The sequence below is a fragment of the Furipterus horrens genome, unplaced genomic scaffold (assembly GCF_987537825.1).
Source record: "Furipterus horrens unplaced genomic scaffold, mFurHor1.1.pri manual_scaffold_15, whole genome shotgun sequence".
In the NCBI taxonomy this organism is placed as follows: domain Eukaryota; kingdom Metazoa; phylum Chordata; class Mammalia; order Chiroptera; family Furipteridae; genus Furipterus; species Furipterus horrens.
Genome location: NW_028327185.1, coordinates 18,110,558 through 18,138,227, shown reverse-complemented (window position 1 = coordinate 18,138,227; position 27,670 = coordinate 18,110,558). Strand labels below are relative to the sequence as shown.

The 27,670-nt window shown below is 53.1% G+C and overlaps 1 protein-coding gene across 1 annotated transcript; it reads left to right on the top strand.

Moving 5' to 3' along the window:
- On the top strand, nt 1-27,670 carry CUNH1orf198 (chromosome unknown C1orf198 homolog). The gene is made up of 4 exons (XM_090263435.1): nt 1-355; nt 11,672-11,722; nt 22,812-23,339; nt 25,096-27,670. Exons 1-4 carry the CDS (start codon nt 23-25, stop codon nt 25,150-25,152), a joined length of 969 nt encoding a protein of 322 aa, XP_090119561.1. The 5' UTR covers nt 1-22; the 3' UTR covers nt 25,153-27,670.

The window sequence follows — 27,670 nt, the reverse complement described above, 5'->3', positions numbered from 1 at the left end:
GGGAGCGGCGGGCCGGCGGGGCATGGCGTCCATGGCGGCGGCGATCGCGGCCTCGCGCTCGGTCGTCATGAGCGGGAACCGGCCTCTGGACGACCGGGAGCGTAAACGCTTCACCTACTTCTCGTCGCTGAGCCCCATGGCCAGGAAGATCATGCAGGACAAGGAGAAGATCCGCGAGAAGTACGGGCCCGAGTGGGCGCGGCTGCCGCCCGCGCAGCAGGACGAGATCATCGACCGGTGCCTGGTGGGGCCGAGTGCCCCGACACCCCGCGACCCCGGGGACCCCGAAGAGCTCACGCGCTTTCCCGGCCTGCACGGCCCCACGGGCCAGAAGGTGGTGCGCTTCGGGGACGAGGTAGGCACGGGCCAGGCCGGGCCGGGACCCTCGCCCCTCCCCATGCCCCGAGGCGCCCGGGCCCGGCGGGCACCTGCCGGCGTGGAGTCTCCCCGCTGGTCGTGGTAGTGTAGTGGGGGCTGGAGAGGAGAGGGCACAGGAATGGGAGGGGGTGTCCCGGAGCCGCAGGTCGGAGCGGGGGCTTCCCGGGAGTTCGGGAGAATCGCGGAGAGGAGGAGGTCCTGCTCCGCCGGGCAGCACCGGATCCAGAGACCTCCCCGAGCTGAAGGCAGCTGCTCTTAAGTGAGGCCGGCCAAAGTGGAAAGAGCAGGAATTTTAAGCCAGACAAGTGGGTTCTAATCCACTCTGCCACTTAAGTGTATGGCCGTGCGTGACTTAACCCTTTAGAGGCTCAGTTCCCCGCGGTCCGGGGCTAATAATATCCACCCCATGCCTGCACTCAGGAAATTATATATATTAATATTTGTGAGCTGTATGGGGAAAGTGAAATTGCCAAGCAAGATAACAAGAAGGAACAGGCGTCTTCCAAGATAAGGAGGCAAAACCCAAAGCCCTAAGATGTTTCCTGAGTGAGCACGATGTACAAGCTTTGTTTTGAGGTGAGCATAGCGGCCCGTTTTCCCACCGAACAACTAAGGGGAAAGTTTCGGGAGCTCCAGCAAGACTTGGTCATATAACTTGCTCTTTTCTCGTATGTTTAACTAAAACCAGCTTGGTGCCATTAGATTTTTGCATTGTACTTACTTGGCCTTTCAAACTCAACTTTTGCCATGAGGAGCAAAGTCGAACGGAGCAAGAAGTATACAAATGAAATCCTCACTCTTAATTAAGTCTCTGAGTTTGCAGGGAGGGGGAGCTGAGCTTGGCTTGGAGTTTTTCTGAGGAAGCTGTGGACTGTGGAAGGAATTCTAGTGAAGAATGAGGCTTAAATCTGATTTTCAGGCTTGGATATGCTGAGAGACTAATACAAAATGTTTCTGGTCGTAAGCCCACATTAATGGGAGGGCAGTGTGAAGGACAGAAATATGCTGCCAATATTGATTTATTCTGACAGAATCAAAAGAAAAGTCTCCATTAGACTTTAAACTCTGAAGGCTTTGCCAGGAAAAAGAGGGTGCGGTAAAGTGGAGAGATGACAGTATAGATTTAAAATGTATTCCTAGGGATGAACCATTTTCAATGTGAAAACATGCATCTCTCTAAAGAGATGCAGGGTGCCCAGGCCGGTGTGACTCAGTTGGTTGGGTGTTGTCCCGCAAAGCAAAAGGTCACAGGTTCAATCCCTGGGTCAGGGCGCATGCCTGGGTTGTGGGTTTGGTCCCCGGTTGGGGTCATGAATGAGAAGCAACCGATTGATGTTTCTCTCGCATCGATGTTTCTCTCCCTCTCTTTCTCCCTCCCTTCCCATCTTTCTAAAAATAAATAAATAAGATCTTAAAAAAAAAAAAAGATATTTGCAGAGTTTGTGCCCAGATTTCGGTGCTGAAAATGCAGGCAGCTCCTCTTTGGAAAAGTCATGAAGAAATAAATAGGTGAAGAAATAAACCTGTAAGTACTGTACTTAGAAAAATGCATGACTATCAGTTTTCCTTAGTTTGGTATCTGGCTAAGAATACCCGCAGGCCTGCTCGCCATCAGAAAGCCCATGCCATATATGGCCATAATGTCACTGATAAGGAAGATGTGGCCAAGTTCATTTAGTACTCTTTTTTTTTTTTTTTAATTGATTTTAGAAAGAGAGGAAAGGAGAGAGAGAGAAACATTGATTTGTTCCCCTTATTTATGCATCCATTGGTTGCTTCTTGTAGGTACCCTGACCGGGGATTGGGGCTCAGGAGCCCGTAACCTTGGCGTATCATCAGGATGGTGCTCTAACCAGCTGAGCTACCGGGCCAGGGCTCGTTTAGCAGTCTTGATTCCTTAAATTGGTGCCAAACTGAGGTGTTTGTGAATTTATATATCCAAGGTGATTTAAAACCAAACTGAACTGTTCACTGTGGTACCTGTATGCCCTTCCAGACCATCCGAGCCCTGTTTTTAGAACTGAAATCGGCTTTGTAAAATGGGCTGAGTGCACACTTCTGATGCATCTGCCCAACCTCAGCACAGATGGCGGAGAGACTGAGACGCTGGATTTTTTATTTAAGATTTTATTTATTGATTGATTTTAGAGAGAGGGGAAGGGAAGGAGAAAGAGAGGGAGAGAAACATCGAAGTGTGAGAGATACATCGACTGGCTGCCTCTCGCATGCCCCCAACCCAGGACCTGGCTCTCAACCCACGCTGTACCCCGACCAGGAATCAAACTGGTGACCTTTCAGTTCACGGGCTGCCACTCAACCCACTGAGCCACACCAGCCAGGACAAGCCCCTGAATTTGAGGAGAGGTACATGGAACATTGTCCAGGGTGTATTTTTGCCTGCACTGGCTGTGTGATTTAGTGGCACTAGGGAGTTTAAAATGCATCCCCTGGATGGCAAAAAGTTGGCACCAAAGTGGAGTTGGTGGTTTCATGCCCAAGAAGAGGAGCATTTGTGAGGAGGACTCGTCTCTGGGCACCAAAAGTGATGGATAAGGACAAGATGGGAAGTGATCCCTGGGTAGGCTGCTGGACAGAGCGACCCTTACAGGTGGCCCCCGGTTTGTCCCAAAGGGCCCTATGTCAGATTGACTAGGGCACTCTGTCCCTTCACACTTGACCTGTCTTCTGATGTGGTCCCAGGGGCCTCCACAGCCAACTGCAGAATAAAGAATACTCCCTAGGGCCCTCTGTTCCCCTGCCAGCAGGACCGCCCTGGTATCCACAGACAGACATGCTGTTGCTCAGCCTTGAGCTGGCCGTGTGAGAAGTAGCTCTGCTCTGGTGGGCTTGGGTGCTGTGTCTTGGGGGACATGATTGAAGCTGTGGTTGGTTCTCTCCAGTGTGATGTGGCCTGCCTCCTGACCCACAGTCACATCAGCCTCAGATTGTGCCCCCTGTCAGCTGCCCTGAGGTCAAGGACATTGCTCGTTTCTTTGGATATGCCCCGCCCCCATCACCAGCAACATTACTGTGTTTCACGTGGCATCATTTTAATCGAGACTGTGCAAATAGAGCTTCCGGATGGGACCACCGCTAGTCATTCTTACGCACTGCAGGACCGACAGTATGACTTGTCTGTTGATGGTCATAGCTCTTGGTGGCCGTGAGTGTGGTCAGGGCTCAGTTCACGTGCTGAAGTTGCCTCTGTGGCACCACTGTGCGTCGGACAGGCGTGTCTGGGTGCTGGTGTTTGCCTCGCTGATGTGGAGGGAGGAGACCAGGGCCCAGAACACCCTTGCCGCACCACTGGTCTGGTGCAGAGGGAGGCTGGCTGCCTTAAGGCATTGAAGCCATGAGGGGACCCATCGATTTTTCAGTGCTTATGTCCTTGGGAATCAATTCAGCAAATATTTCTCGAAGCCTGTTAAAGCAGAAACTAGAAGCATTCCCATAATCTTCACCAGCACCTTTAAAAATCCCCCATAGGAGCCCAGGATCTCGGTACAGCTTCCAGGCAGGGCCGCCAGCCCCTCCTGCCCCATCTTCTCTGCCACGCAGAGGGTCTGGCGCTGCCGCCCTCCCAGTGCTCCTGTCGCAGCAAACGAAGAGTTGCCGCTGGAGCCCCACCCCTGGAGCCCAGCCCCGGCCACGCAGCCTGCCAGGCCCTGCCCTCCGAGAGGGTGGCTGTCCCCTTGTGAAACGAGTGGCTCCCAGGTTTCTCAGGCTGGCAGACCTGCCTGGGAGCAGACATAGACATCGGTCAAGTATCTGGTAGAACAGGAAGGCATGTTTGCAAATAGATACTTTTAGCAGTCTGCCCTGGCCTTTGCTTTTCCATTGCTGCGTTCTTCCCCCAGCAGTAGCAGGCTTCAGGCATGGCTTACTTTGAGAGATGAAAGGTTTGCATTTTAGAAGGGTGTAGAGCTCACCCAGTCTGCTTCTGCTGCTTGTGTGTGATCAAGTAGGGAGGAAAAAACAAAGCCCTGATGTTTTAGGAATGTGTCGCTCTCTGCTCCCTGACCACCTCCCTGCGCACTCCCACCCCCCAAACTCCTTGCTGCAGGATCTGGTGAGAGTTAGTTGCTGGGTTCTGAGCTCAGGCCACATTCTCGGTTCCATACCGGCCATAAGCAGGTGACCCCGGAAATTTGGGCAGTTGGTGTATATACCTCTCACGGACCTGCTTGCTGCTTCCGAGCTGGAGGGGGCCTTGATCAGGGTTTCACGTGCAGTGGAGCTCCAAGTGTTAAGGCTCTGGAGCCTGAGCGTTCCTCCCCGTTCCTCTTCAGTAGCTCAGCATGGGCAGCTGGAAGTGTTCCTTGGGTCCCTCCCCCTCCTGCAGGAACCTGGGGGCTCCCTGGCTGCTCTCTTCCTCCTCTGGCCTTCATGTCCCTTTCAGGGGCCAAGTCCTGGGCTCCCTGACTCCCCGACACCTGCTGCGCTGCCTGCGGCTGCTCTTGCTTCCATGGGACCCTGAAGGCCCCCTGCTCCCTGGGCCCATGTGGAGGGTATCAGTGAGAAATACCCCAGGTCCGCTAACCTTGCTGCCGGCCACCCGGCGCCCTCAGGCCTCCTGCAGAGGGCCTGCCTCACTCTCTCTCCCCAGGGTCCAGGCCGGCCAGCCTAGATGTTTGCTTTTTGAAATAACTAATTAAATTATAAAATGTATAAAATGAGGTACCTGTATATTACAGTGAAAAGCCCCAACCAATGCAGAAGCAGCATTAGGAAGCAGTTGCTAGTATCCTTCCAGAACTTTCTTCCATGATTACATCTCTGTGACACCTGAGTTTGGCAGGACCTGTGGCTTCCTGATACAGAGCCTGTGACCTGTGAGGTCTCCTCTTCCCTTCAACCTCAGCAGCTCAGCCTCTTCTTTTTCAGCCTTTGGCAGAAACACAAAAGGGAAACCTGAGAGTTACTTTTCAGTATTCTGGACTTTTTTTTTTTTTTAGAGGAAGATGGACTGTATCATTATGGTTCCCACCTCTGTCTGGCATATTTGTGTGTTTTTTAGAAAAGATGACAGGGTGGATGTGGCTTTTTGTGTCCCTGCAGCTGGGGTTCTGAGCCCTGGGCCTGGGCAGGAGTTGAGACCTTGTCCATGAGTCCAGATCCATTGGCACAGGCTACGTGGGGGAGGCCTCTGGGCCCATCCCATAGGCTGCCCTTCAGACTGATGAGCAAGGGGTAGCACCTGACAGGTGCCCTGCCCCCCGGGGCTCCCAGGAGAAACGTGTCAACAGCTGAGCCCTGGGAGCCAGGGTAGCAGCACAGGCCCTCTCTCTGCTGCGTGGCTGCCAGGGAACAGGTTTGGCAGAGAAATTAAAGGACTAGTTTACTGTCATGCAGGGCGGGAGGGGACAGAGCTGCAAGCCTGTTGGCTGGTCTGGAGTCACCATGTAATTGACAGGAGTCTCTTTTATACTGTAAGCAAGAGATTCCCTTAGTACCGGAAAAAATACAGACAGACCTGTTTAGACTTCCTACTCGTTTTTCTGTTCATTTTCTTAGAAGTCTCCTCCACCTACCTTCCTACTCCGATTCCCACGCTGGCGTTGCGCTTTGTGTCTGCTGTGGTCTGCAGGCCTCAGTTCAGAATTCGTGTTCCCCGTAGAGGCTGCCCGGCAGTTCAGGCATAACGCCTTTTCTGCTGTGGGAAGTGCCATTCCGTAGCCCCCTTATGGAAACCTTCTTATCAGCAGAGTTAAAAATATTGCAAGTCAAAGGGAAGGCCATCGATTCCATCAATATGTAAACAGCATTAGTCCCTAAGAATAAGGGGTCATGAAAAAAAGAGCTTATGTTAATGATGCTTCTTCCTCACCCAGCCCTCCTGCTTTTTTAGTAGACTGAATTTTATAGAGCAGATCAGGTTCACAGCAGAAAGTAGAGAGCTCCCCTACACCCCTGTCTGTGTACAGCCGCCCCCACTACCAACGCCCCCACCAGAGGGGCACATTGGTGACAATCGCTGAACCTCACTGAGACAGCGTCATCGCCCAAGCGCAGAGTTTACAGTAGGGCTCGTCCTGGTGTGGGACTCCCTATGGGTCTGGACAAACGTGTAATGACATGTCTCCACCGTGACAGAATCGTACAGAGTATTTCACTGCCCTCAACACCCTCTGTGCTCTGCCTGTTCACCTTCCCTCCCCTAACTCCTGGCCACCACGGGTCTTTTTCCTGTCTGCGTAGTTTCGCCTTTTCCAGGCGTCATATCATTGGAATCATAGCAGTTATGTAGCCTTTTCCCATTGGCCTTTTTTACTTACTAATATGCATTTAAGATTCCTCCATGTCTTTTCATGGCTAGATAGCTCTTTTTTTTTTTTAGCGGTGAATAATGTTCCATTGTTTGATGTACCACAATTTATCCATTCACTTACTAAGGAGTATTGGTTGTTCCCACATTTTGGCGATTATGAATAAAGCTGCTATAAACATCAGCATGTAGGTTTTTGTGCGGAAGTAAGTTTTCACCTCATCTGACTAAATAGCAAGGAGTATGATTGCCTCACCCATTTTTTAATATGCTCTGAGGTGCAGACTGACCCTAAGCAGCCCCCCAGGAAGAATGTGCTCCATGCTGGATGTGCTGAGAGGCTAAGGCCACCTGTCATCACTCGGAAATGACACAGTCAGCAGCACTGGGGAGTGTGTGGCTCGTTCCTGCAGGCTGCGCCTTATTTCTCATTTCTCTAGCTTGTAGTATTTTACAGTTGAAATCCTTACCGTAAAGCCCAGATGCAACCATCTGTCAATCAAGAACAGGACCACAGTGACAATTTATAGTTCCAGTGAGCACCTTGCAGTATTCCAGGATCCTGACACTGAAAATCAAATATATTTCTAACTTGTGGAGGAAACCCAGCCCTCCCGGTAGGAGGTGAGATTTAACAGATGGAGCACCACATTCTGAGTCTAGCAGATGGGAGTGTTGACTGCTGATGATCCCATCCTGACTATATAGTTCAGCAGCAATGTTAGTAGAAGTGCGGTTGTTGCTGTTCTTCTGTAATCTTGGAACGCCGGGAAGAATAAAAGGAGCTTTAACTGTGGTTCTCATTGTGCCGGAGCCTCGGAGCCCTCCAGGAGTCTGTTCATTTGCTGTGTTGGTTATGCTAATGGGCACAGCCACGATTTCGCCTGCTCCAAAGCAGGCTGTGTGAGAGGTGCCCAGAAACCTTGGGCCCCTCACGAGAGCAGCCTGGACCGGGGCTGGTTTAGGATGTGTCCCTATTTGGCGATGATGAGGGCCACCTAGTAGTGTATCGATGGAGCGCACCTCTTACGGGGTGTGGCCTGGGCAGACAGAGGGGGACCCTAAGCCCTGAGAATCAGCAAGCGCAGCCTGTGTGGCCAGGTGTTCCTGATGTGAAGAGGGAGTCAGCGTCCTGGAAAGGACTGAACTGGTAAGCTGCCCATTGGAGCAGCTGCATGGGAATTACCCAGGGAGTATTTGGTTCTGTGAAGCTAAGATGAGGGGACCCACAGATTCTGTGTTGAAACAGCACCCTCAGTGATTCTGATATACGCAGGCCTGGGAACTGCTAGGCCAGGGGACCTTTTCAGAGTCTTGAATCCGGTGTGTGTGGACAGTTCCAGTGTGAACCCAAGTCCAGTAAGAACCCGGGAAGGGGACCATTCCCACCAGATACCTGTGACAGGTGCGTCATAGAGAGAGAGGGCATCTGCAGGAAGGCACAGTTTGTGCAGGCTGAGGATTCAGAAGGGCCCCCAGGCTGCCCTTCAGAGAGGCCGGGAGCATAGACAAGACTTTGACGTGGCCGCTGGCGGCTGCAGAAGCTATTCTTTGAATGTTCCCGAGGAGGAGCCGCTTCCTGTCTGCTGGCCGCGAGTGGCCTGGCTCTGTGCCACGGGAGCGCACAGGCGACTTCAGAGAACCCATGCTCCCCACTTGCTTCCTCAGACCGACCTGGGAGCATCTAGGGGTCCTCCCTCCCCAACCCCCGCAGTCAGAGCCTTCTGCAGGTGCTGTCTTTGTTCCACATGCCTGAGACACAGCAATGAAATTCAGTGACCCCAAGACTGGAAAGAAAGTTATGAAAGAAGAAATGCTCGATAGTCTCCAGTCAAGTTCATCAAAAGGAAAAGTGAATATTTATAAAATTTCACCACATTTGAAATGAATTTTCAGTCGAGTTTCTCCTTTTAGAGTACCTTTGGAATAGTCATGACTTTTACAGAGAAATCTTAGCCAATTAATTATAGAGGAGTTACTTGTAACCCAGTGGTTTCAAAAGCAAAATTACCAAAACCATTAAAAATTGAATTGCAGGAATTACATTTAATGTAGACTGTGGTGAATGGGCTGCAGCCGAAGTGTGTTGGGTGGGTGGGCGGAGCGGCCCGGCAGTGTCACGCTAGCTGGGTCGCCTGATCCAAGCCCCTGGGTGACGCACGGAGTCGGAGCCTCCTGGAGGTGCTGTGTGTGACACCACCGTGTAGTGTCACCGATGTACCTTCCGTCCTGCAGAAGCAGCAGATGTCAGTATCCTCAAGAGCACAGATAATCGCTGAATGTACTAGTGAGGAAATGGTGAGCTTTGACTGTGTATTACCTTTGCGGGCTTTCTTCCCAGGCACACACTTTTTGAAAATAGATTTGATGTTTTAGAGCAGTTTTAGGTTCTCAGCAAAACTGGGTGGGAAGTATAGAGAATTCCCACCTGCCCCCCACCTCTGCCCGGGCACGGCCTCCACCATGGTCACTGTCCCCCAGCAGGGCAGTGACTTGCTGGGGCACACAAGCCTACACTGACCCAGCATATCGCCGGGAGTCCGTGGTTTACATCAGGCTTTGGGAGGAGTGTCTGTGATGACCAGACGGTAGAGTATTTCACTGCCCTAAACATCCTCTGTTCTGCCTGCTCCTCCCTGCCTCCCTTTAACCCCTGGCAACCACCGAGCTTCTTACAGATGCCATAATTTTGCCTTTTTCAGGTGATAGAGTTGGAATCATACAGTATGTAGCCTTTTCAGATTTGTTTTTATTGTGTTAGGACAGACACAACAGAATACGCCATCTGCCCGTTTTTGTGTGTACATCAGTACATGCAGACCGCGCCGCAGTCACAGATGAGCTGGTGTGTGCCCGCGGCAGCCCGCCACCGATTGCAGCCGCCCAAAGTAAAGCTGGACCCACAGAGATTAAAGCTCCCAGGACCCGTTTTTCCAGATAGTAAAGTAGTAAATACTGAAGCTTTCCTGCGAACGTGCATTCTAAGACTGCGCAGGGAATGTACATTCTTTTTTTTAAAATACTATTGCTGTTCGGAGGTGACATTGGGTTGGGTGAAGATGTCCCAGACAAGAGCAAAAGCCCAGGCCTCTGGACTGTTAGGAAAGACACTTGGTGTGTGCCCATCCTGAGTCCTTGGAGTCGCGCGGGGACCCCCAGAGCCTGCCATGTGAGCGCTGGCCTCATGCCCAGAGCTGTGTCCCGTGGCCTCGGTGGCTGCTGGCCCTCTGCTTTTGGTCCTGTCCCTTGCTCCAGGGAAGAAATCGTTTCCAGAGCGACTCAGCGTTGTCTCTGGTCTGGACGTCTCTTATGGAGTGGAATTCCACACTGAGGGTGACTCTCGGCTGGAATGAAGGCTGCCCAGCTGTCCCGTGGCCTCAGTAGCAGATGTGTTTCGGTGCTTAGTTTTAGATTTTGGGCGCCAGGGAGGCAGTTGGGGAGCCTTCCAAGCAACCCTGCAGAAAAACAGATGTGACTGGCCACAAGCCTGGCCACGTTTTGTTTGCCTGCTGGTCATCATGGGGTTAGAAGAAAGAGTGCGAGCTGAGTGTGTGTGTGTGTGCGCGCGCGCATGTGTGTGCGTGTCCACGCGCGCAGGCACACGCCTGCTGCCACTTTGCAATTCTGATGCCGCTTTGCAACCAGCTGCCTGGGGAGCCTGTCCTTGCCCTCGATGCTTTTTTGTGGCTGGGGTGTGTGGCCACTGCCTGACATCAGAGCTTTGATCACATTTTTGTTTGGCATGTTTATTTCTGTTCAGCGCTTTATTATTTTTAATGAGCTCAGAATTGTAGAAATCTAAGGAATTTGCCCCTTGACTCAGTTTCTCGCTGGAGTAAACAGAGACTGTTGACTTGACACCCAATCGTGGAGAAATCACAGAGTGGCCCTCCCTGGGCTCTGACCCCCTCAGGACGTCAGCTTCAGTGGGCTGTGACCACAGGAAGCTGCTGGCCCACCACGTTCCAGGCCGAATCTGTGTGGCTTAGTGTCTTGAACTCATTCACCTTCCAAGGCCAAAAACCTTATTTTCATTTTTGTAGACTTTGAAGGGACTCCAGCTGCATAATTAATATTTAGAAGAGAGATCATACCGCATAGTAAGGGGAATCCAGCCCCAGGGTGCCTTGCCCTTGACCAATGGCCCTGCTCCCTTCCCTGCCCCTGCCTGCCCACATTCCCTCTATCCACTGAGGCAGGCACTTCACTGTCCCGTCTCCAGACACAGGAAGCCTACTTGGCCGTGCAATTCCTTTTCCTTTCTTGTGCAGGTCCAAATCTAGATTACTTACATTGCATCAGCCACCTTTATTTTTCCAATCTGAAAACAAAGTCCATCTTGTTTTATTACTTCTGAGAGGACCTTACGGGGTCCTGAAATCATAGGATTGTAGGGACCTTCAGCTCAATGGCACCCCTCCCCCACCCCCATCTCACACACACACACACAGGGACAGGACGCTGGAGCCCATGGCCTCTGCTGGGAGACTCCTGGTCGCCAAGGCTTGTGAACCCCCATTCCCCAGGCAGCCCATTTCCATTTTTGGAGGGGCAGAGCATGGTAACAGGCCGCTGTTCTTTTTTTCTGTTCCCCTGCTTCATCCTTACAACATCCCTGCAAGGGAGGAATGGTTCTCTGGCAGATGAGGCCACTGAGGCTCAAACAGCTAATCATCTTCCCGTGGCCCCTTCACTCATCACTGTAGGGCTGAGCCCTGAGCCTTAAAGCCCCCTTCCCTTTCTACCCAGCATCTCTTATCATCCAATAATGCGTCCTGGGGCCTCCTGGGCGGTCATCGATACCTGTCCGGCCGGGAGGAGCGTGCCTGGCAGCCTAAGCCACGAAGGTCGGGTGCAGCCAGACTGAGAAGGTCAGCACATTCTAGCCAGAACATCAAAATAGCAGGGTTGTTTCGAGCCAGGAGTTGGGGTTACTGCTAAATTTTAGTTCCCCTGTGGCCTGAGGGGATGTTTGCACGGGGCATTTGGGTTTGGATTTCAGATTTTTTTCTTGAATTTTCATTTCAGGACATAACTTGGCAAGATGAGCACTCTGCCCCATTCTCCTGGGAAACAAGGGTAAGTTGGATTAAATTTGGATTTGCTTGTTCTTTTAAAAAGAATTGCATTGTTACATGTTTTTCCTTCGTCCTTTGGATTCAGAAGGCAGCCGCCCCAACTGCTGGTGGGGAAGGAGGGGAGGAGGGAAGGGCTGGTGAGGAGTTAGCTGACTGGTGCGTGATTGCCTGGGCGGCCTTCTGGGGACCCAGGCTCATCAGGGGCCGTTCTCTGCTCCTGCGTCCCCCACCAGCACTCAGCGCCTTGGTGGCCATGCTCCATGAGGCAAAGCTGTGAGTGGAGCTTTAAAAAAAAGTCTTTTGGGGGAGGGGGTGGGAGAGGGTCACTGCTGCTGTTAATAAAATGAAATCAGAAGGGCAAGGGGGACAGGAGGTTGGGTATGTGTGGGGACAAGAGAGACAGTGGCAGAGACAAGGCTGTGCCCAACGCAATTGCCTGGAAGAGCCAGGTCTCGAGAGAGAGAGACAGAAAAGGGAAACGTACTTTCTACTGTCTGGAGCCAGTGTCGCCAGGGATACACATGCATGTGTATCAGCTAATGAAGCCCAATTTGGATCCCTGGCGCTAGGTCTGGTCTCCCTGGCAGTCGTTATGTATGCTTTTTTATTATTATTGCCAGAGTTGTTCAAAAGTATCAGGCTTCACTGATTTTAACTTATTTCCACATCCTCTGTAGTTGCCCCAGTAGAAGTGTATTAATAAGCAGCAAAATGACCAGAAGGCCGGTGTCACTAACCCAAGGAAAAGAGGGAAAAGCCCAGGATGCTCAGAATTCTAGAACGTTCCGCGCTGTGTGGCTGCAGGTTCTTTCTGTAATGGGGGTGATGAGGCTTAGACTTGGGGTCAGATGGAGGCTTTCAAGCACATCCCGTGAAGGGGGAGGTTCTTGGTTTTTCTCTTGTTCCCACAGTTGCTCATCTCAGTAGAAATGGCACCCAGGGGGCTTTGGAGGTTAGGGTGAGGGTGGGACAAGCAATAAGGGGTCTGTAAGAGGCTCTCACATGGGGCCCTTAAAATGAAATACCAGACAAGGGTTCAGCTGGGTAAGGACAGCTGGCATGGTTGCATGCGTCAGCATTTATATAACAAGCTTCGTAAAAGCATTACAAACCCTAATAGGTGGCTGCTGGCTGCCCCAAGTGTAGGCCGTGGGAGCACGTGAAAGCTGAGGTGGTCCTCATGTCAGCGCTAAGACGTAGTTTGAGACCATGCGGTGTTAATGCGGAAGGACAACGTGTTCTCCCGGTGAGCACAGATGCCTCTGCCTTCAGCGGACCCCTGCGCTGGGTCCCAAATGTCTTCAAAAGCAAAATGCAGACATTTGCACATGTTTTTATTTCCACTGCAGGTTAAGATACTAGGTCCGTGCAGAGCAGGATGAGGGGCTATGGTATGGCTGGAGGCTGGAGTCCCCCTAGGGATCTGGACACTGGTGGAAGGGGCAGCTGAGGGGAGGGGAGGGTGGGAGGGAGCAAAGAAGGTGTCAGGGAGCAGCCTGGAATGACCACAGCTAAATTCAGCAGCAAAACGTTGTCTGGTGCCACATAAAAGAAGCTGTAGGCAATCACATTGGTGTTCAGCCATGGTCCTCAATTTCCTTTTATATATATGGGCTCCCCTAATGGGTCACCAGGAAGCCCAGGCAAACAGGTGCCCGGCCGCGCGGTGCCCGCTTGGGCGCAGTGGCCTGGGAAGTGGCACAGGTTGTCCTGGACTGGGCGGGCCCTCCTCTGATGGTATCACAGCGATGCAGAACTCCAAAAACTACTGAAGATGTCCTAAGGCCTAAGTCCATCCTGCGCCCCATGGCAATAGCTGCTCTCTCAAGAATTTACCTGGTTAATTGTTCCTGAGTCAGCTATTGGTGGAAAGGCTCGTTTCCTCGGTTATTAATTAACTTGTGCAGATGACGTTCCAGGACAAGGAGGGGGCGGGGCCCAGGGCAGCTGCTCACACGGAGCTCAGCTCCTGGGACCAGCCTGGGGCACGCGAGCCTGGAAGAGGCCTGGAGAACAGGATGCTAATAGGGGCCAGTGTGGAGCACCCTTGGGCTGGCGATCATTGTCCACAGGTGCCAGCGGGTCCCTTGGGAACCTGGTGAGCTGAGAAGGCTCGATAAAATCGAGTTAGTATGTCACCCATTTTCACTTGTGTCTTGTAGCAGAAAGCTCAGCCTTTCAGGTCAGAGTTCCCTGTTCCATTTCCTGTTGTCTTTCAACGAGAAGCAGCTGCTTTCACAGATGTGGGCCTCACTTGGTGTTCTCATGTTTTGCTTTGACCTCTTGAGGTCAGATTTGTATCATTTAGTGTTAGTACCTCGTGGACGGCATTCCAGAGAGCAGAGAAGCTTGTGCCCACCTCTGTCCTTATGAGTCAGTGTGAGTTCTACCAAGTCCCCCGCTCACCCCTCCCAGCCTCAGGCTTGGAGAGCCCTGTCCCCTGTGTCCTGGACTTTGTCACTCTCTGCCTTATGTACTGTTCAGAACCCCTTTGGAGAGCTGCAATAGGAGGTGGCTTTAGCCAGGGTAGGTGGCCTGAGCTCCAAGTGCAAGACCAGAGACGCAGAGCCTGTGGCTTGCTCTCCCTTGGTGGACAGTGGACGGTGGGTGGACGCCTTCCTCACCCCATCAATTATCTGTTGACACAAGAGATCGCCCCAGGCTTTGTGACTCTGTGGCTCAGGCATCTGGGCAGGGCTTGGCGGTCTTCTGCTGGCCCTGCCTGCGTGGCTCCTGTGTCATCTGACAGGCCGAGGGGAGCCCAGAGAACCTCACTCCTGTGACCGGCTGGCCTGGCTGTCAACTGGGCCACGTGTGTGGTGGAGGAAGAGCTTGTTGGGCCGGGAGTGGGAGTCCACAGGCCTCTCGACGCTCAAGCGCAGAAGCCACACAGTGTCACCTTGGCTTTGTTCTGCTGGTCAAATTGAGGGACAGGCCTGCCTGGATTCCAGGTGTGGGGAACAGATCACAGCTCTGGTGCCGAATTTGTGGCGGTTTTTAATGTATGATTCTGTAGCCTGGCAGCTGTGAGACCGGCTCATATCCGTCCGTTGTTTACCCATCGTCCGCTGATTCCTTTTTTAAATTCCAGTTTTCAGTTCGGGTGAGATACTCATAACATAGACTGTGTACCATCTCAGCTGTTTTTCAGGGTGCGGCTTAGCCATGTTACGAACATTCGCGCGTTGTGCAGCCGTCCCCACCGTCCAGCCACAGAAGTCTCCCCACCTTCCCAAACTGAAACTCCGTCCCACTGGACAACAGCTCCCCGTGCCCCTCCCCCAGCCCTTGGCAACCCCATTCCGCTGTCTGTCTCTATGACATCATCCATTGGTTGAAGGACATTTATTATACATCCGCTGTGTGAGCCCTTGTGCTTAACGCCGGGATGAGGAAACCCTTCTGTGCTCATAAACCAGCCCAGGGAGAGGAGAGCTCCATTCGGTGGCAAAACATGCAGGAGGAAAGCTTTAGACTCCAGCGATCATCCCTTCAGCCATTTCCCCCGCATTCACATAACGCACATTCATGGCCACGTTGGGAGCTGTTACCTCACGCCTGCCTCCAGCTCTTCAGTTCAGCGGACACAGTGAGTGTCAGCGTAGTGCCTGGTGGCTCTTCCCCAGCTCTGACTCGCAGCCCCTGATGGTCGGGTGACAGAGGCCAGGTCCCTCTTGGCTGTCGGGGGCAGAGCTGAGAACCCCAGGGGCTTGGGGTCTCTTGCCCAATGGCTGCACCTCTGTGTGGGCTCCTTCCTTTAGGCAGCCCGTAGTGGTTCCGCCCACAAAGATTGAGCTGGGGCTGTGCTGGGGACCGCGGTCGCTGTCCCAGCGCTGGGGGCCGGGGTCGCGGCCCAGGGAAGCCCAGCTCTCATCAGGAGAGCCCTTGCGGGCCGGGCAGGCGCTCAGTGGTCTCGGTGTAATGCCCGCTTTCTGGAGGTCCTTTCCATCTTCCAGCCCGTCTTTCCTGGTGACCCACCAGTGCCCCCGTTGCTCCTACCCCTCCGTCAGAGGGAGGGAGCGTGGCCTGTCCCAGCTGGGGCGGAGGTGGTCGTGGTGGGCCTCTTCCCACTCACTCATCTGTCAGCTTGGCAGGCGAGCTGGAGGGGGGGGTGCCCCTGGGACCCCACACTGGATTCCTCTCTCATGCTACTGATATTTCAAGAGGAAAAAACCCGGCCCTTGGAATGCTCCGGAGGGGAGGCGGGGAGCTGAGAGGATTCCTGGCGTTCCCTCTTGCTCTGGGCTGGGAGTTCAAGGAGACGACCGCAGAGGCAGGTCAGGCTGGGCACTGGGTAGCCAGGCTCCGGGGACCCCACCCCACCCTGACCCGTGCCTTCCTCCCCCGAGTAGTCTGGGCTGTTTCTTTCCGCCCCAGTCCTTTATCTGACAGTCGCTGCCTATTTGGGGACAGTCAGGAGGCTGCGTGGGAATCAGTTCCTTGATCTCTGTGGTACCCAAAGCTCTCTGAGGGCCGGTGTAGACCATCCCAGAGTGGGGCGCTTTCCAGCCCCTGCCTCGGGAAGAGAGTGAGCCAGGAATCTGCACACCATCGAGTTCTTTCACTGCTGAGACGAGGTCACTGTCCTGCCGTGGCTCAGGACGCCAGGCTTGAAGGAAGGAGGGGGCCGGCAGGCTGAATGGACAGAGAGACTGGCTCTCAGGTCTGTCTGTGGCCCCCCAGGTCTCCTACCCATGGGGGGACAGGGTCATTCCACCGGGATGTCCTGTACATGGAAGACCCCCTTGGTTCCCAGCTCTGCCCGGCTTTCCATCCTCCCTGCCAGCCGGACGTTTCTGAGGCTCTGTCCCATCAGGCCACACTGTCCCCACACCACAGCTCAGCTCCTGCACTGCCCGTCGCTGCCTCACCCACCCGCCCACAGCCCTTGGCCCCGAGCTGCCATCCCCAGGCCCCGTCCTCTCCTGCCTCGGCGGCCACACCCTTTCTGACCTCAGAGCCTCGGTCAGCCCTGCTGCCTGGACCCAGCAAATCCCGGTCCTGCGATTCAGCCTCTCGTGGTGGCAGCTGCGCGGCTCACCTCGTGCACAGGCTGAGCGTCTCCGGGGCGTTTCCTCGTTTCAGCCTCACGACAACCTGTGTCACAGACGGGGACACCAAGGCGTGAAGTGGAGCAGACGTGCGAGCCTGGGACCCTGCACAGAACCCGTGTGGCCTTTGGGAAGGGCTGGGACGTTAGAGGACAAGCCCCCGGAGGGCAGAGACTGTCGTTTGTCCCTTAACCTCACCACCACGGGACCGGGGCTCCTTCACACGCGCCTCCTGTTGGGTCTCTGTTGGTGGCTTTAGGGCCCACGGATAGGCACAGGAGACCCGGCAGGGTTCACCCCATCTGCCCCGCTCCCTGGGCCCCTGTGCTCCCAGGTTAACATGCAGGCGTGTGTTAGTCCACGACAGGTGCCTCGGGTTAGGGCAGGGGCCACTGCCTGGTGGCCTGACCCCCCGTCTCCAGTGGCCCGGCCATGCTGTCTTCCCTGTCAAGGTGTCGCTTCTGCCGATGCTGTGATTCTCGACGTCTGTAGTCTTTTCCCCTCTCTTTCATTCTCTCCCTTCCGTGGACAGAGTCGATGGTAAACGGTTGGTGAATGTATTAGGTTTTGCTCCAGGAAACCTGTATCTCTCCCAACAGTGTTTCTGTAGCCTTCGTTCCATGATTTAGAGCTGCCGAGGCTGCCAAGCCCAACAGTTAGTTTTGGCGACGTGTGCTCCCCCTTTACTGAAATTTTACACATTCCTCTGCAGTGAGTGGGACGTAAAAATAGATCCGGGCTCAGCTGTGGTCTTTCTGTTTTTAGAACGGACGTGGCCGGCTGAGACCCAGTTCCCCACATGGGGTGACCGACGCCCAGTCCTGGGGTGGCTGGGCTGACTCCCCGGCGCGCCCTCCCCGGGCTTTTCAGTTGGCGCTTGGGACCTTGCAGGTGGGGGGACTTCCTGTTCACTCCTCATCCGTCCTGTCCCAAGGATCCGAGGCCGCCTGAATCCCGCATCCCACTTCCTGCGCGTCCCCGCGTGGGAGGTGGCGGTCTGTTGACCCACCCATGTTCACTGGCAGGGTCGCGCTGGGGCCCTGGTTCAGCATGGCTCCGCGCTCTGGGACGGGGCTGGCGTTACCTCCTTCCCCCAAGAGCTCTTTCTCCGCCAGGCAGTCACTTCCTTGAGGCAGTGTCGCTTTCCTGTTCGCTGCTCTGTCCCTGTGTCAGAACGGCCCTGTCTGTCAGAACCCGTGGTGTGACGTGACCTTCAAAGGCATGGTAGAAGGTGAGGAGGTGACAGCCCCTGGCAGTCCCAGACCCGCAGGCTCTTGGAGAGGTCTGGACAGGACAGTGGCTTGTTCACAATACCTGTGGGGAGCTTCTCAGCTCAGACTCCGCAGCCTGACCTGTGCACCCAGAGAGAGGGACTCCAGGGTAGCATTCGACCCAGCTTTGCTATCTGGACACGTCCACTTCCTGCCTGTCCCAGCTGTGGGCAACAGTCACCACATGCCATGCCTGGTGACCAGAGGAAGGTGTGTGAGGAGCCCTTGTAACTGGGGGTCACGGAAGTGGAATTTTGCTGACCTCAGACCATGAACAACCAGGAGAGCAAAGTAGCGTGCATTTACTGAGCACGTACTATCTGCCAGGAACTGTTCCAAAACCCTGAAGGGTGTCCACTCATTTTATCTTCACGACAGTCCAATGAGGCAAGAATGATTGTTATTCCCTTTTTACTAATGAAGACAAAAACCGAAGTTCAGGGCCGAGTAGGTTGCCATTCACTGAGGAGGCGCAGGTTTGAGGGGAGGAGGGGGGCAGGCCAGTGAGCAGTGCCTGGAAGCATCTTGGTTGGGTGTCTTGTGGGCCTGGGGAGGAGCTGGGGACATCTTCAGGGAGAAAGCTCAGCTAGCAGAGGCCACCCAGGATAAGCTCTGGTCTCAGAGGGAAGGGCGAGTGAGTGGCCAGCAGAGAGGAAAGCCCTGGTGGGGTTGAATCACCAAAGTGAGAAGCACTCAAGCCTCCTTTGAAACAGCAAAGGCTCCCCTGGCCAGGTGGCTCAGTTGGTTAGAGCATCGCCCTGATATGCCACGGTTGCAGGTTCGATCCCTGGTCAGGACACATGCAAGAATCAACCAATGAGTGTATAGAAATAAGTGAAACAGCAAATCGATCTCTCTCTCTCCCCCTTCCTCTCTCTCTCCAAAATTAGTTTTTTTTTTATGAAGTGTCAAAGGCTGTCCAAGGAAAAGGTGCCCCTTATCACCTGCAGGTGTGACCGCACGTGGTTGCAGGTGAGTTTGGAAGCACTTTTTGCTTTGCCCTGTTGCTGTGCGTAGACACCTTTACAGAATGAGGTCCCAGGGGCACAGTCCCGGGATTGATGGGCTGCTCCGCCAGACCTGCTCCAGTCCACTTGTGCTGGAGTCCTGGGACTGAGGAAGATGAGATAAAGACTGGGAAACAGAACCTTGACCTGTCCTCCTTCCTCCCGGCCCTGTCCCAAGGGGTATGCGCTTGAAACACAAGTGACAAACCCTCTTTGTCCAGGCGAGCAGTGGGGAGGACACCGAGCTCCAGCACAGGCGATCACGCAGGACTGTTCAAAAAGGATACTGTAATAGTTTTTTAAGATTTTATTTATTTTACTTTTTAGAGAGAGGGGAAGGGAGGGAGAAAGAGAGGGAGAGAAACATCAATGCAAGAGAGATACATCAATTGGTTGCCTCTTGCACGACCCTAACTAGGGACCTGGCCCACAACCCAGGCATGTGTCCTGACTGGTAATTGAACCGGTGACCTTCTGGTTTGCAGGCTGGCACTCAGTTCAGTGAGCCCCACCAGCCAGGGCAGGAGATTGTGGTTTTATTTGCAAAATAAAAAACAGCATAAGCTCAAGGGAATGACTTAAGAGTCAGATATGCTGGGATGTTTTCCTTCTGTGAGTTCTTGTTCTCCTCATGTTCACCCCAAACCTCCACATCAGGTCACCAGGTCTGTCAGCAGAGCCCTCTCTTCTGACCAGGCGACACCCTCCTTTGAGGAGTTGTGACATGGCCTACACTTGTCCAAGGAGCCATGGGAACAGCCTCTGTCCTTCTGCTTGAGAATGTCACATCCAGCCAAGTGCTGCTGCAGTGAGTTTCAGCACGCCTGGAGCAGCCTCGGAAGCGCAGGGACCGCCCCTCTCCGCGGCGTCCCTGGATCAGCCCATAGCTGTCCTCCTCACAGACACAGGTCCAACCTAGCTTTCCAGAGGCTCCTAGGCAGAGATCCACCCCCTGCCCCCACCGGAGAAATTTCTGATCCTAAAAGAGCCTGGGGCTTGACAAAGTGCTCACTTCTAAGAGCCTTCCTTACACTACAATTTCCAGATCAAAGTCAGCTCCGCTCTTGGATCCTGGCCCCCACTTCCGAACTGTTTTTAGCAATTTGCCTATTTACAGAAACCATCATCTCTGCTCAGCAGCATCTATTCTGTCGTGGAATTTGGAACCATGCCTAGTGCCCATGGTTGACTCAGAAACAGACCTTTAAAAATCAAGTTAGATCCTTGACATACTCGTGTAGAAACCCTTCTAGGTACAGGCTCGCTGCTATTTATACGGACGATGCTCCTGCTGGTCCCTGGCGTTTTACTGGTGTTGTGGCTCCCGGTGCCGCTTCACGCCCTGGACTCGCTTGCTCCAGGTTGAAATCTCGGCTGCATGACTCCTAACAGACTTGTTCCCAACCTCCGTTTTCAAGAAAATTTCTTTGAAAATGGAGGTTTCAAAGAAAATTCAAAAAAACAAAAACAGCCGCCAGCCAAGAGCGCCTGCTGCACCGGATGCTTCCGGTAGTTGATGTCTTTTCTGAGCCACAGCACGTGGCCGAGCCAGAGCGCTGATGCCTTCTTCTTGGGTTTTATTCCTTATAACACAGCTTTAAGGCAGCCTGTGCTTGTGGTTTGAACTTGACTTCTCCGTGTCCTCGTCATCTCATCTCCTGGGCCTCGACCTCTGGCCATCAGAATCCGGGCGTTTGCAAGTCTCAGGCGGAGCGCACGTGTGGCTCTCTGGGCTCAGGGCCTGCGGTTCCAGGAGGAAAGGCAGTGTTTTCCTCCTTTTCTTAAACGTGGCCGTGCCTGCTGGGGGGAGGCCTGGGGGAGGGCTGTTGGTAGAAACTAAAAGACCTGCATCGACCATTTGTTAAGTGAAGGAATATACGTTACAGTAATAAAGGACCATGTTTCGTATATAAGCTGTTACTGTCCTCAGTGGTGACAGCAGAGCAGTGGCTGGTAACGGTTCTCTGAGGTGCCGCTGGCGGCGTTAGCCGTGGGGTCGGGTCCCGGAAAACAAACTGGTAGTTTGTATGGACCACCAACCATTAAAAAATAGTTTTTATTTTGATATTTTACTTCTGGAAGTCTGTCTGAAGACGTTAACTCCAAATGTAGCAGGGCTGTGTGCATAAAGCCATTCGTGGTGACCTTAATTATACCAACAGATTAGAAGAAGGTTATTAATTGTTGGATCATAAGGAAGTGGTTAAGTAGATGATGGGACATCTACTCTATGAACCATTAAAATTATGGTTATAAAGACCATGTGACACCATGAATGATGCTTATGTTAACTGAGAAAATAATACCCCAGATTTTAGGCAAAACAGAAGGGCAATCTCATAAAATATGTACATGAAAAAGATTACACAGAAATCCAAAAAGGAGTCAGGTTATGGGGAGAGGTAAGGGTTATCAATGATTCTTTTTCTTCTTTTTTCTAATTCCCAAACTTTATATATTGTAGTGTAATTACTTTTATTTAAAAAAATACAAAAGAGGTGGAGCTGAAGTGGTGAGGGAGGGAGGGATCACCGAGATTGATTTTAGGAGTGACCGAGACCACAGACGGCTTGTTGTGCAGAGCTCGGGAGACTGCGTTCTCTGTCCGGCGTGTTCAGATCTAAAGAGGGTTTAGGTTTCCGTGGAAGGATTTGTTGGTCAGAACAGCTCAGCACTATCATTTTTGGAGATCGCCATGGTTAGCAGCATTGGATTGTGGAAAGCATTTCTGGGGCTCTCAGATGCGGGGTGTGGGCCACACCAGGGGCCAGGCCCTGCCAGCCTTCAGGGGTCTGCGGTCTTGGGTGGGCAGCGGCGTCCTGGCTCACAGAACCAGCGTGAGCCCAGCGGAGCAGGGCCGAGTGAAACCAAACTGCTGGAGTGATGTGCCACCTCTGTCATCTCAGGCTGCTGTGACAAATGCCACAGGTGTTTGTTTCTAGCAGTTCTGAGGACTGAAGGCCGAGATCGGGGTGCCCATGGGTTGGGTCCTGGTGGGAGCCCTATTCTGGGTGTGGAGATGGCTGCCTTTATGCTTCATCCTCCCATGGTGCAGAAAAAGGGCATCTCTCAAGTTGTCCCTTACAAGGGTGCTAATCCCACTGCGGGCCCTCCCCTCCTGACCTCATCTAAACCTGATCCCCTCCTAACACCATCCCTTTGGGCTTCAGTGTGTGAATGTGAGGGACACAGTTCAGTTCATAGCTGCTGCGAGGGCGGAGTGTCGGGCAAGAGGGGAGGTCAGGTCTCTGCAGCTGCGCTCAGGCCTGCCCTTGACTTCTGTGCTTTAGTGCAGGAAGGCAAGGCCTGGCTCTGTTGGCTTCTTTTGCTCCAATTCGCTGCTGTAGGTCCCGGAGGGAAGAGGCCAGGGTGGGGGCTGGGCTTTGACCCTCGCCCAGTGTTGTGTTGTGTTGTGTTGAGCTGTGTGCATGGCCTCATTACCATCCCTCGGTGGCTGGTCATCCACCAGCAACTGCTCCTCAGGGAGGCCCTAGAATCATTCCTGAGGAGGTCGGTGGGTGCCCTGCTCACCCAGTGGAGAGGCCTTAATAGGCAGTAGGAGTTGGGAGCCTCTGAGCTGTTTGTAGCGTGGACTGTGATGGGGCCTTGGCTTCCAAGCAAGAAAATTCCAGAAAATGGACAATAATGTGGGTTATTGCTGCTGGGGCGGGGGGTGGGGTGGCGGGCTATGCAAGCAGGTGCACCTGTTCTGGTTGGTTCTAAAGCCTGGTTCCTGTTCTCTCCTCCCTGCGTCCGCATAGAGCCAGATGGAGTTCAGCATCTCCTCCTTATCCATCCAGGAGCCGGGCAGCGGCCCTGCCAGTGAGCCCCGGCAGCCACCCAAGGCCTCTCAGGGCTCGCAGGCCCTCCGGCCCCCTCAGGGCAGCAAGTCCTCCGGCCTGGATGCTGTGGGTCCCGCCCGGAAGGAAGAGGAAGCATCCTTCTGGAAGATCAATGCGGAGCGGTCCCGCGGGGAGGGGCCCGAGGCCGAGTTCCAGTCGCTGACCCCCAGCCAGATCAAGTCCATGGAGAAAGGTGAAAAGGTCCTGCCGGCCTCGTACAGGCAAGACCCATCCCTGAAGGACAAGGAGGCCAAGGTGGAGAGGCCTGGCCACTTCCGCCAGGAGCTGCGTGTCCTTCCCAGTGCCAGCGCCGAGCGCGAGGGACCCCCGCCCGTCCTGGCCTGCACCGTCCCCGTGGAGGAAGTCGCCCCCTCCGAGCCTGTGGCTGGCCCGGGGGGTGGGGAGGACGTGGAGGATGAGCTGTTCTCAGAACCCGCACCTGCACAGGTGGGTGATGCCTTCCTCCAGGAGGGACATGGGTGTTTCCACCTCTTGGCTATTGTGAGTCATGCTGCTATGAACACAGATGTGCAAATAGCTGTTCCAGTGCCTGCTTTCAGTCCTGTGGCGTCAATGCCCAGAAGAGAGATTGACGGGTCACGTGGTAGTTCCACAGAGGCTGCACCGTTTTACATTCCTGCGAGCCAGAGGCCTCCTTTCCCCGCAGCCTCCCCGATGCTTGCTGTTTTCTCCTTTTTGAGTAATAGTCATCCTGATGCTCTCTGTCTCATTGTGGATTTGGTTTGCATGTCTGATGACGAGTGATGTTCAGTATCTTTGCATGTTGCCCACTGGCCATGTGTGTATCTTCCTTGAAGAAATGGCTGTTCGAGTCCCTTGCCCAGTTTTCATCAGTGTGGGTTTTGTTATTGGGGTCTGGTCATCCTCTGGGTGTTTCCTGAGTGGGGTTCCAGGTACTTCCACGCCCCTCAGCAGATGACCTGGCCAGTGTCCCCTGAAGGAGGGGCTCTGGGATGGGCGCTGTGCCCGCCTCCCGTCAGCTGCACGTCCGCTCTCCCGTCCGCCCTCCTCCTCCAGGTTCACCCAGCACCTTCAGCCAGGGCTTTGGGCCCCTCCCTTGCCTGCCTCTGGCCCTGCCCGTCTCTTCCCTTTGTGTCTCTAACCTCCCTGCCCTCAGCTGCTTCTCAGACAGGCTCAGCGTGCCTCTGTCCCTGACTCTTTCTCGGATCCTCTGCAGTTGGCTTTTCCTCCAGAGGAAGCGCTTGCCTATCGTAGGGGAGAGTCTCCATTGTAGGAGATGCAGGGACAAGCGCAGGGCGTGGAGTCAGAGAAGCTTCTGAAATCCTCTGAAAGAACAGCTTTCTGGATGCAAAGCCCGGAGCGAGATGCTCCCACATTGAAGCAACTGCTAGGCAGCCAGCAAAAGGAAAACTTGACTGAGCTCCTTGGCTTTTTCTGTTTTGGCTCACTCGCTCTCCAGCTCGGATGCGGTGAAACTGGGTTTGAGGCAGGCTTCCAGGGGAGTTGCGTGGCCCATTGCCGCCACGGACGCACTTTGCGTTTGCCAGCTGCGTGGAGGGTGGGATGTCAAAGTGTCCTTGCCCAGGAGGGCTGCAGGCCACCTGGGGATGTCTGCTCTGCTGGGCCGGAACAAAGGGGCACCTTGGTCACGGCGCTGGTGGGAGCTTATTGGGATGTGTCTAAAGAGCGCAGCAGCTTGAGACAGCCCGAGCTTACCCATGTTGTTTACGTGGGACATCCTTGACCTGAAAAATGTCCCTGGGTTAGGGAAAGCACTCCAGAACCTTCCCCATCCTCTGATAGAAATTTGACACCCTCTCCCCATATTTTTTATTTCCCTAAGTTGGCCAGTTTTGTGTGCTAATTAGAAAGACTATATTTGTAATGTGTTCTCTTATTCCATGACGACGATATTTAAGCATGCCTGTTTTCCAGAAAGAGAAAAGATACGTTTTCCCCCTTTCCTCAGTAGACATGTCTAGAAGCTGCTGACAGATATGTCTGGGAACAGAGGAGGGGTGTTGGATCCCGACAGAGTGTAGCTTGCATTGAATTTTATTTAATTTTCTGGTTACCAGCACCGAGGCAAATTGAGGTCACAGAGCTTCTGAGACGGAAGCAGCCTGTTTCATCTGGGTCATTTTAAATGAGATGCTGTTTTTAGATTACGCAAAACTAAAAAAACCCTCACGCATTCCTTTGGTGTTTGTCTCTCTGGCAGGTCAGCTCAAGCAATGTCATCTTGAAGACGGGGTTTGATTTTCTGGACAACTGGTAAAATGTGTTATACCGAAGAAAACCCCACACAAAACCGAGAACCCCCAGATGTTTTCCAGAGTGGTGTGGCAGAGGAGGATGCAGAAGGCAGTGTTTCCTGGGTCATTTCCTGGCTTCTGTACACAATTTTCTTAATCTTTTGGAAACTGGTAAATACTGCCCTGTCCAGATTTCCACATTTTCCCCTTTTTGGTAAGACCAGAGATCTCTGCTATTTTCAATGATTTGATAACAAGTTTTACATTTGAAATTTTTAAAGATCGGTAGGGATTCAGTAAATCTTGTAACTAGATCTTCTGTTCCAGATGCAGCCAGTTTGTTTTCCCACCTCAGAGAGCTTTCTCCCCCATGTCACCGAAATTGTAAAAGTGATTTCCATCCCTCCTCCTCATCCCTTCCCTTTTTTGAATGTGTGGGGTTCCCTTTGATGGGTGATTGTTGGTGACGTCCCAGCAACGGTGACATCAGCATGTTGGCTGTGACCGTGGAAAGATTTGCTCCCCATACACCACCACACCCCCATGCTCCCAGCTGTCCAGGGCATCCCTCACTGAATCATGTGCCACCCTCTGCCCTTGTCATTTCCAGGAAACAGACTTGATGTGGCAGAGGGCATCTTTAAGCGGCCCTGATACTTATTCAAAGTATTCATCATTGTTTAAGAGTTGCATGTTTAAAAGTTTTGTATTAACTTTCATTATTTTGTATCTAGATTTAGCGGTTGTAGGGCTACCACTTTTAGAAGTTCTTTGCTACTTAGTGGCCTAGGGGTGTTTTCCCTGTGCTGGGCACCTGCAGGAGAAGGGCTGATGGCCGGTGTCGCTGGAGGACAGGGCTCTTCTGATTAGTTGTGTTAGACCTTCCAGCGTGAGGTTGGTGGGGGGCTCCTTCATCCCAAGGACTGGTCAAGCGGTGTCACCATGGAACTGTCCCCTCAACCCTGGCCGTCAACTGAAGTGAAGAGTTCAGCTTCTGTGTGGACCCAGCAGCGTCCCCTGGAGACCTTTGTGGTCATAGCAACAGCATCTCCTGGAGTGGGACCTCATGCCCACTGCTGCTCCGGTGGGGATGGCCCATGACCCCAGGGAAGTCTGTGCCCTGACCGTGGCCCCTGAGCAGCATTAACCTGCAGGACATGCCTGAGCGTGATCTGCACGGCACCTCTCACTGTGTTCTCCTCACCCGAAGCCTTAAGCCCAGCGAGTCCTGCCAGCGTGCGCCTGGTCTCAATATCAAAGCGTGTCTTTTTAAAAAATGCCTCTTTGTTTCATAGGGCAAATCTGAAATGATTTCCAGAGTATTTTATCTGGCTCCAAGGTGAAGCACATGGCAACGTTTTTTTTTCCAGGAAAGTTTCTGCCAAAGCTGTGGCTCAGCCAATGTTTGGTTTGGTTCCTGCCAATTGCTTAACGTTCCTGAACCTCACTTGGCTCCTTGGGGTACTGGATTTGACCTTTCTCCTTTGGCGACTGTCTTTATTGTGGCAAATGCAGGGGTTTATTTCTGTGCCGTTTAAGTATAGTTCAGCTATAAAAGGGAAAACAGGTTTTTAGCATGGTGGGGAGGGAAAGGAGCCTAGAAATCCCATCTGGACAGCACCGCGGGGCCTGGCGTACCCCCTGCCTCAGCAAGGGCAGTGAGCTGTCCTGGAACCCAGGCTTGAAAGCAAGGTCCCTTAAAAACAAGAAGACGTGCAGACATGAGTTTGTATTCCTTGGTGTTGATAGCAGAGAAGAAAGATCTATGTCCTGGGACAATTAGCCCAAAGTGGTCTGTCTGTTCTGGGAGATGATTCTAATTTCTTCCCACTTTCTCATCAAGCCCAATATCCCCTTCAAGCTCAGAAATCCTAGAGGAAGTCCTAAAGTCATGTTGCTTTGCTCTGCTTTTGGGAGTAAAGGAACGTGAGAGAGGGATGCGAAGGCCTGGAGGGTGCTGGCTGGTGGTCTGCGTCCGGCCTGACCTTCGGATCATCCTTGTAACCATGGCAGCCTACAAGCAAGGATGGATCCTTTCCCGTCCTCCTGGGAGTCTGTGTTCATTGCATCCAAATAAGGGAAAATTAAGCTCTTACATCCGCTACCTTTACCCCCCGTGTATCAGGGTGGGGCTTCTAAAACCAGGAGTTTCTATTTATTATTTTAAAACACACGCTTTTTAGCTGAAGCCTGTATGTTTTTGGATTCCCCCCACCCTCACTCCCTGCACCTGGGATTCAGCTCAAGGAGTCAGTGTCTTGCTTTGGGTGACTGTATTTTGCAAAATCTCCCAAGAAGTCAGAAACCATTCTCAGTTCTTTGCCCTGGGGGTCCGTCTGCAACCCTGCGGGCCTGGGAGCGCTGCCCACTTTGGGAACAGTGGGCGGTGCAGCCCCCTTGTGGATGTCAGAGCGGCCTCCCTTTCTTTGCACCTCTCTCTCTTTGGTACACGTTTTCAAAAATGAAAATTCTTACTGACTACTTGTAACTTGGTTGTATTTTATATTAATAACCTTTAATAAAGCCATTTAAAATATTCTA

Coding starts and splice junctions, on each gene's coding strand:
- CUNH1orf198 (XM_090263435.1), top strand. CDS start 23: ATGGCGTCCATGGCGGCGGCGATCGCGGCCTCGCGCTCGGTCGTCATG. Junction 356..11,671: donor TGGTGCGCTTCGGGGACGAG/GTAGGCACGGGC, acceptor TTTTCATTTCAG/GACATAACTTGGCAAGATGA. Junction 23,340..25,095: donor CAGAACCCGCACCTGCACAG/GTGGGTGATGCC, acceptor TCTCTCTGGCAG/GTCAGCTCAAGCAATGTCAT.